Here is a 9,154-nt window from a genome sequence, read left to right on the forward strand (position 1 = left end):
GAGTTGATCATGTAGCCCGTGCTCGCGTGCATTGTCTATGTCTAACCTTTGTCTCTCCACAGACTTTCCAGACTTCAGAGACTCCCATGTCTCAATCGCAGGTCGACGCCCTGTGCGCCGACCTGTTGCCGAGGGTCGTCGTCGGTGACGATCGGTTGCTCAACGCTATCCGGGCCAACTTGGGGGTGACGGGCTCCTCCCTCAGGGGCTCCATCGATGCCGCCATGTCCATCTCTGGGATGCAGGCCTCCAGAGACAACCAGGCACGGCTGGACCTCGTGCTGCTGCTGGACGACATGAGCGCCCAATCAGTCGACCTCATCATGTTTTGCTTGGCGGGAGACACGCCAATCGGGTCGTGTAGGCAGCTTACTGCCCGCATCTTTGCCTTGCCCGCCGCCTCTCCAGACGTGCCAGCCGGCACCGAGGCCTCCTGGGCACGGGTTCGCGAGAGGCTGTTTGGTCTCGAGCCCACAGCCGCCGTGCTGGGACTGGCTCGCTCGGGGAGCCTCCCGCTGCCCGACGACCCGGACGATGGCAGCGTCGTCCTCTCTGTCCTAGAGGCCGCTGCTGGGCCGCTCAACTTTGACATGGCCAGAGAGTCTATGCGGCGCTTCCTGGACGGCGACGCGGTCAGGGCCGAGGTCCCGAGCGTCGGCGATGAGCAGCGGCAGGCCTCGCGCGACTTTCTGTTCCGGCTTCAGCGGCTCCAAGCACTGGTCAACGAGCCGGAGGACATCGGGGCGCTGATCAAGTGTGGTTTCCGCTCCGCCGACGACATCTCCAAGACGGGCGACGCCGCCGTCCAGAGCATGGTTGGCCAGGGCATCCCCCGGGAGCGCGCCGCCAAGATCCGCAACCATGCCGTTGTCGTCGCCATCAGAAGCGAAGGGTTGTTCACGGCGGCGCTCAGGGCCCGCGGGTCTGGAGACGGCCGAACAAGCGATGCTCTCGCCGACATCACCGACCCTGTCTCGAAGGCCGCGGCCTCGCAAGACGACGAGGAGCCGCCGCCGCTGGCGCCCGAGATTAACCTGAGCGCCATGTTCAAGCTGGAGAATATGGGGTGCGCCGACTGCGCCTCCATCACGGGGCCGGCCGCCTACTACGTCGACCTCCTCCAGACCGTCGCCGGCATCAAGCTGCCGGACCAGACTTCGCTTCTCAAGAAGCTGTTTGAGCGACGGCCCGATCTGGGCGACCTCCAGCTCTCTTGCGCCAACACCAAGATCCTCATCCCTTACATCGACCTCGTCAACGAGGTGCTGGAGTCGGTGCTGTGGTATTTGAAAAGGGGCGGCGACCAGATCATCCCGCCCTTTGACATGGACGACTCGGACACATGCGACAGCGTCGTCACCCAGCCTCGACACGTCAACTATGCCGTCTACAGCGACATGGTGCAGAAAATGGTCCATCCCATGACCACCTCCCCCTACAACCTGGGCACCGACAGCACGCGCGCCTATCTCTCCGCCCTCGGGAGTTCGAGGTACGGCCTGCTCAGCACGTTTCAATCGCCCCATGTGGTCGCAGACCCTACGGGATCCCTCTCGGGCGCCCAGCCCGTCCTCGACCGCGCCCTGGCCGCCGAGGTGCTCAACCTGCAACACGAGGATTACGTCGCCATCTCCAAGGAGGGCTTCTACCCGTTGGACTTTCTCAAGGCCGTCGACTCGACCGTGACGCCGCAAAAGTACAGGCAGCTCATCGACCTCCGGACGGTCGGCCAATACTGGGGCTATGCCAACGATGCCGACATGGTCGCTACGACTGGCGGGCTCACCAACGTCAAGGACCAGCTGCTGCCTCGCGGCGGCCTCAACCTCAAGGACCTCCTCGACGTCCTGATGACAAGATACATCGGCGGCCGGCTGGTGATTGAGTCGGCCGACGGCGGGCCCCAGTTCACCGGAGAGCTCGCCGACATGCGGCTGCGCCTCCTGAAGCCGGACAGGACCACGGGCCCGCTCGACGCCGACACATGCTGGCGCCTCCAGGCCTTCCTGCGGCTGAGGAGAAAGCTGCGGTGGAAGGTCGACGAGCTGGACTCCATTGCCGTCCCCCTGGCTGGCAGCCGCACCACGGCCTTTGACCCGCGGCTCCTGGACGGGCTCGCCGCCGTCAAGCAGATGGTCGATCTATCAGGGCGCTCCCCAACCGAGCTGCAGCCGCTCTGGGGAGACATGAACACCCACGGCGCCAACTCGCTCTACGCCCAGCACTTCATCCGGGGTCCCATCCCCATCGCCGAGCGGCCCATCTTCGAGCCGGACGAGAACGGCAACGTGCTGCAGGGCAACTACAGAATCTCCGACCACATCCTCACGCTGGCGCTGGCCCTGCGCGTGTCGACCGCCTCCCTCGACGCCATCGTCTCCACGACCGAGCTGACGGACCGCCTTACGCTGCCCAACGTGTCCTTCCTCTACCGGGTCTGCCTCCTATCCCAGCTCCTCGACATTTCGCCAGCCGACTACGCCGCCTTGCTCTCGCTGTACCCAGCCAGCTTCGACCCCTTTGAGAGTCCCAAGACGACGCTGGCCCTTGTCCAGCAAGTCCGGGCGTTGCTATCTGCCGAGTCGGACCCCTGGACGCTCGAGCAGCTCCTGTTCGTGGTCAAGGGACAGCCCGGCCTGCACGGCGGCAAGTATGACCTCGACATCGGCAAGGTCCTGCGGGTGGCCGTCTCCATGTTCACCACGCTCAGGGCGTCGGGGCTGGACTCGGAAAATGGGGAGGCGGCGGAGGCCTCGTCTCGCCGCGTGCAACGCATATCGAAGCGACTGTTTGGGGCCGGCGCCGGCGCCATGGTGGCGAGGTATATCAACGGCTGCCCCCTGGACAAGCACGAGGAAGGGGAGGCCCTGTCCCTCATCAGGCGTCATCTCGCCGCCAGAGTCGGTCCCGAGAGGGCCGAATCCGTCTCGAGCGGGCTGCTCTCCGTCCAGGGCACGGCGGCAACGATCCCCGAGGAGCGCCGCAAGCTGTTCATCGAGGCGGTGGGCCTGCTCGTACCCCAGACGCGGGAACGACAGATCATCATGGAGAGCGTCAAGTCCCAGGCCGAGGATACAGATGGCGCGATCCTTCAGTTTGCCCTGTCGGAGATTGTGCGGGTGCCGACGCGGAACCAGCAAGCGCTCCGGTCCGGCATGGACGTGCTGCTCTCGCTCGCCGAGAACACGGAGCTGCCGGGGGGCGACTTTGACGGCTACATGCTCCCGCCAAACACCGACACGTACATCGTCTCCATCGACGCCGAGACGGCCCCCGCGGCTCTGGTCCTCGACGGAGTCAGCGTCGACTTCAGCAAGGCGACGGGCTCCAGCATTCGCTGGGAGGCCAAGACGGTCCCGCTCATCGAGGGCCGCCCCTATCGGCTGACGCTCACCGGCAATGCCAGCGACTTCCGGTGGATCGCGCAAAGCATGATGGGCAACCCGCCGGCGAGCTTCAGCCAAGAGGTGCTGGTGCCCGAGGAGGTCGTTGCCGATGCCACCGCGGTTCTGTCGAGGCTGATCCAGGTGTCGGACGTCATCGGCTCCTTCAGGCTGGAACTCGGCGAGGTCGCCTTCTGGCAGAGCAACGGCGCCTTCGACTTCAACGCCCCGACCTTGCAGGCCATCCGAAACCTGCAACTGTACAGCGGCCTCAAGCAGGAGTTCGCCGGTCGCGGCGCCACGGAGCCGCTGCTGTCGCTCTACCAGTGGCTTTACAACCCGACCTCGAGGGGGAGCGGCGCCGTCTTGTCGGATGTCTTGTCCGCCGTGGCCGCCCGGCCCAAGCGCATCTGTCAAGACTTCCTCCTGGCCAAGTACCCGGGCGTGGGTGGGGAGAGCAGCGACGAGATGACGGGCATCTTCAGAGACATTGGCGCCCTCGTCCAGATGCAAGAGTCCCTCAGGCTCATGGACAAGCTCGGCCTCCAAAGCATGTCGCTCAGCTCGCTGTTTGCCGTGGCCAAGCCGGTCCGACCCCCGACGGTCGCCCAAGACTTTGCCAACGCCGCGACTCTGCGCCTCGGACTCCAGTCCACGTTTACGGGCGCCGATGTCGACGGCGTCAAGAACGCGCTCGCCGTCGCCAACGATGAGATACGCAGCAATTCCAGAGACGCGCTGGTCCAATGCCTCCTGCTGGAGGACTATGCCCGGAAGAAGCAGCTGACCAGCGCGGACAAGCTCTTTGCCCACTTCCTCATCGACGTCCAGATGGGCTCGAGCCTGCAGACGTCGCGCATCAAGCAGGCCATCGCCACCGTCCAGCTCTTCGTGCAGAGATGCATGCTCGGGGCGGAAAAGGCCAACGGCATCACGGGGGCAGCGCTCATGGGCCGGGACGACTGGGACTATGTGATGCAGTACCGGCTCTGGGAGGCCAACCGAAAGGCCTTTTTGTATCCGGAGAACTGGCTCGACCCGAGCCTGCGAGACGACAAGTCGCAGCCGTTCATGGCCATTGAGTCGTTGATCCTGCAGATGAAGCTCGACGGCACTGGCGTGAGAGGCATCGTCGAGGACTATGTCCGGCAGGCGAACGAGGTGGCCAACCTGCAGATCGAGACCTACCTGTGGGAGAGGGAGAACAAGAACGACTCGAGCAACTACAATGCAAAGCTTCACTTCTTCGGCCGCACCCGCACGAGCCCTCCCGGCTATTACTACCGCCGCTTGGACGTTGGCGGGTCGGCTCTCACCCCCATCGCCTACTGGATGCCGTGGACGGCGATGAACGTGGGCATCGCCCTGCACGAGATGGACCACACCGGCCAGCGGCTGGCGCGGCCTGGATCGTACATGCTCCCGGCCAAGCTCGGAGGACGGCTCTTCGTCTTCCTGCCCGACATCACGGCTGGGCAGCGGCCGCTCGACGATGACAACGGCAAGCTCACGTTTGAGGAGTTTGCCCAGAAAAAGACGTTGAAAGGCGGCCAGGCCGACCTCCAGTGGGAGGTCCGGCTCGGCTATACCGAGTACCGCGACGGCCTGTGGTCGGCCAAGAAGGTGTCTCACTCCACGATTATCATACCGCCAGACAGCAGGGGGGAGCCGTTGCCGGACATCTCCAGCATCAAGTTTTGGGTCGATGTAAAGAAGCTCCCACCGTCGAACAGCGATGTCCTCGTTGTCCGCGTGGAGCGGCTGGGACAGGACAACGGAAAGCCAGCCGTGCAGCTCCTGGGCCAGTACCAGCTCAGGGGCCAGCACTTGTTGCTGATCGGCTCCGAAGACCTGCCCGTGTCGACCTGGACACAACCCACGGGGGCTGCCAACGCGACCATACAGACGACCTTCTCCAAGTTCGGCTGGCTGGCGCCGGCCCACAGCGACAACGATGCGGCCAAGAGCGACATCTACAACGGGAGCCGCGTGGTGAAGCCGTGGTTGGGCTACCTGGGACGCGGGACCGACAAGGCCCGATACGACTGGACCATGTCTCTCGACACCGTCAACAACGAGGCACCGACCGGGTTCGTGTACGACGTGGCCAAGGTCGACGGCACCGAGACCTACTTTGCGTTCCCGCCCTTCATGGCCAACCCAAACGCCCCGGAGCGGACCATCTACTTCAACGAGCGATTCTACGACCGCGTCAGCCCCCTGCTGATGGACACGGTCAACCATGCCGCCGGCCTGGAGGCGCTCTATGGCGTTCTCGGCCAGCTACCCGAGGAAGCATATCCGGACGCCTTCGGTCAGCGGAACAGCAAAATCTTCCACGAGAAGTCCACGCCGTTTGCCATCTACAACTGGGAACTCGGCGTCCACATCCCCTCGCTCATCATGGAGCGCCTCATGGCCACGCAGCAGTTCGACCTGGCGCTGGACGTGGCGAGGCTGGCCTTTGACCCCAGCGCCGATGGCGATCGCGTCGACCGGCCGTGGAAATTCCCCCCCTTCAAGGACGAGCAGATACGCACCAGTAAAGGCCCGGACTTTGACCTCGATTGGAAGAAGAAGATGTCCATGGACGAATGGCGGGCCAACAGCTTCAGCGTCCACGCGGCGGCGCGAGGAAACCCCGTCTCCTACATGAAGCGCATTGCCATGAAGTACATCGAGATCCTCATAGCCGCCGGCGACCACTACTTCCGCCAGAATTCGCTCGAGACCATTCCATTGGCGCTTCAGCGCTATATCGAGGCCTCGCAGGTCTTCGGACCGCCGCCCGTCGAGCTGCCGGCCCTGGGGAAGCGGGCCGTCAAGTCATATAACCAGATCGCCAAGGACCTGACCATCATGTCCAACGCCACGGTCGACATGGAGCTGGAGCTGCCCTTTTACAGCGAGCCCGGCCAGCGCGGCAACGGCAGCATGGACGGCCGCGCGACCCTCGGCTTTCTCCGGACCGAGTACTTCTGCCTGCCCGGGAATCCCTTCATGGTCAACCTGCGCACGCTGATCGACGACCGGCTGTACAAGATCCGCAACGGCCTCGACATTGACGGCGTCAAGCGGACGCTCGCGCTGTGGGAGCCCCCGATCGACCCGGCCGTGGTGGTGCGCGCCAATGCCCTGCGCGCCATGGCCGGACTCGCCCCCCCCGGCGCCGATCCCGACGCCCCCGTGCCCAAGTACCGCTTCAGCTACGTCGTCCGGCGCGCCCAGGAGGTGGCCAAGCAGCTGAGGAGGACGGAGAGCAGGCTGCTGATGATCAAGGAGAAGAAGGACGCGGCGGCGCTGGCGGCGCTGCAGGTTGAGCACCGAAAGACGCTGGCAGACTTGTCCAAGTCGATCGAGGACGATCAGAAGACGGACCTCCAGAGGCAAATCGATCTCCTGAAGCAGCAACGCAAGACGCAGGAGATGATCCTCGGGCACAACTCCCGACTGACGGGAGACGGCAAGGCGGCCCCGAAGACGGACGAACGCTGGGAGGACATCCCACAGGAGTACAAGACACTGAGGAGCGACGCATTTCGCATGTCGTACTACGAGGATGACGAGATTGGGCAGTTGCACCGCGCCAACTCCCTGGGCGATATAGCCAAATATCTAAAGATCGCCTCCGGAGTATTCAACGCGATCCCAGTTACGTACGTCCAGGTTCAGCCCGTGGGCGTGGGCGCGTCGTGTTCTTGGAGCGGCAAACAGTTGGCCGCGGTTACAGACTCGTTGGCCACCGGCGTGGAGATACTAAGAGAGCAGCATGTAACCAAAGCCAGCATAGGTTTCCGCCAGGCCTCGGCCATACAGCGGCTGCAGCAGCGCCGGCTGGACGCCAACAAGGCCGGCCGGGAGATTGAGCGGATCGACATGCAGATTGCGCAGCTCACGGCCAAGATGGTCACCCATGAAACGACCATGAAGCTCAAGCAGGAGATGGTGGACAGCGTCGCGGCCGAGGCCAAGTGGCTCCAGTCCAAGTACTCCAACGAGCAGCTGTACTCCAGCCTCGACAACTCCTTGGGCGCGCTCCTCTACCAGACCTACGTCACGGGCAAGGAGATGGCGGCCAAGGCGCAGGAGATGCTGAACCGGGAGAAGCCGGGGAGGAACGATGCCGCCATGGCAAAGGCCAACCAGGGCGGCGGCGGCGGCGGCACAAGCTTCTTGGACCGGGCCGTGCAAAGCGGCCATCTCTTGGGCGAGGCCCTCTCGCTCGACCTGGCGCGTCTCGAGGCCGCCGAAATGGAGGATCCGGAGCCCGACGCCGAGGTGCAAAAGACAGTCTCGCTGCGCCAGCTAGACCCCCTGGCGCTCCTGGAGCTGCGCGAGTTGGGCACGGCGAGCTTCCGGCTGCCCGAGTCCGTCTTCGACATGGACTTCCCCGGCCACTACTATAGGCGCATCGTATCGGTTGGCATATCGGTTCCCTGCGTGGCCGACCGGCATACGTCCTTGAACTGCACGCTGAGCCTCCAATCGCATAGGTATCGAGTCACGCCACGGGCCAAGGATGTCGACGCCTACAACGAAGCTGCCGATGATGACAACGGCGGCATCGATGCTTGGGCGTTCCGCACCGACCGTATCCCCATTGCCTCCGTCGCCGTGGGCACTTGCGCCATCCCCAGCACCGGTACCGTCCAACAGCAGCATCAGCAGCAGCATCAGCAGGTTGAGCTCAACTTCTCGCTTGGCAGTAGTAGAGGAAACAAGGACAAGTACGGGCCGTTTGAAGGCGCCGGCGCCATCTCGGACTGGCAGATCCGGTTGCCGTCCGCGGTCCGTCCCTTTGACTACGACACCATTGCCGACGTGCTCTTGCACATCAAGTACACGGCCTTTAATGGCGGGGATGACTTCAGACAGATGGCCGAGAGCGCCCTGCTCAAGCGGCTGGCCAGAGCCGAGGGCACCGCGTCCGTCATGGCCGTCGAACTGGCCAGCGAGTACTCGAGCCAGTGGCAGAGCTGCGTGGCGGCGTCATCCGCAGACTCGACGGCCACGCTCGACCTATCGAGCCTACGCAGTGCACTGCCCTACTGGGCACAACGGGCCAAGGCCAAGGCCGAGAACGTCATGCTGCTGGTGACGCCGAAGCCGGCCGCGGCGGCGCTGGACAAGCTGGAGCTGCGGACTGGCCATTCAAACACGGTCAAGCTGGCGGCCAACGCAGCGCTCAAGGTAGGCGGACATGAGGCGCTGGTCAGTCAGAGTGCCGTCGGGGACGTGACAAACGACTGGAAGATTGTGGGCTTGGGAGGCAACTCGGCCATCACTCGAGCGTGGCTACTCATCGAATACACGGTTACGGGGCTCAATCGATAGGCTCCTGCATTGATCAAGGGCCAAGTTCTAGCTGGCTAGTTGATGTTGGAATGTGCAAGCAAGTCATCAAGATGTCATGGCCTCAAGCGACGCTCGCAGCTCGGCCGTCCGCCTATTCAAGTACGTTGGGGAAGCCGTTGCATACATCTCTGAAACCGGAGTTTGATCTACTCAAGGTATTTATTGCATTAATAAAGATGATTGGAGTCAATTTTTAGGATTCTGAATATTGACCATTAATCTTCCCTACCAAGATAGTCATTCACAGTCATCAGCTTTCGTCTTTGGCCAAACGCAGGCGATTTATCAAGGTTCTTGAATCTTTGGTCAGGGGCATTAAAAATGACCTTAAGGACATTACCTGGCTTTCGCACTTCCATCTACCGAGGGATTTCTCATAATGAGCATCATGTTTTACAGGTTGCTCCTCAAGCCTC

General features: G+C 63.1%; 1 protein-coding gene across 1 annotated transcript; it reads left to right on the top strand.

Moving 5' to 3' along the window:
• Positions 1–86: 86 nt before the first annotated feature.
• Triagg1_577 (uncharacterized protein) lies at positions 87–8,717 on the top strand (the record flags this gene model as incomplete). Its single annotated transcript, XM_062900773.1, has 1 exon — positions 87–8,717. The coding sequence occupies one exon, from the start codon at positions 87–89 to the stop codon at positions 8,715–8,717; it is 8,631 nt and encodes a 2,876-aa protein (XP_062760927.1).
• Positions 8,718–9,154: the final 437 nt, after the last annotated feature.

The sequence above is a fragment of the Trichoderma aggressivum genome (assembly GCF_033847375.1).
Source record: "Trichoderma aggressivum f. europaeum strain CBS 100526 chromosome Unknown scaffold_001, whole genome shotgun sequence".
Lineage (NCBI taxonomy): Eukaryota > Fungi > Ascomycota > Sordariomycetes > Hypocreales > Hypocreaceae > Trichoderma > Trichoderma aggressivum.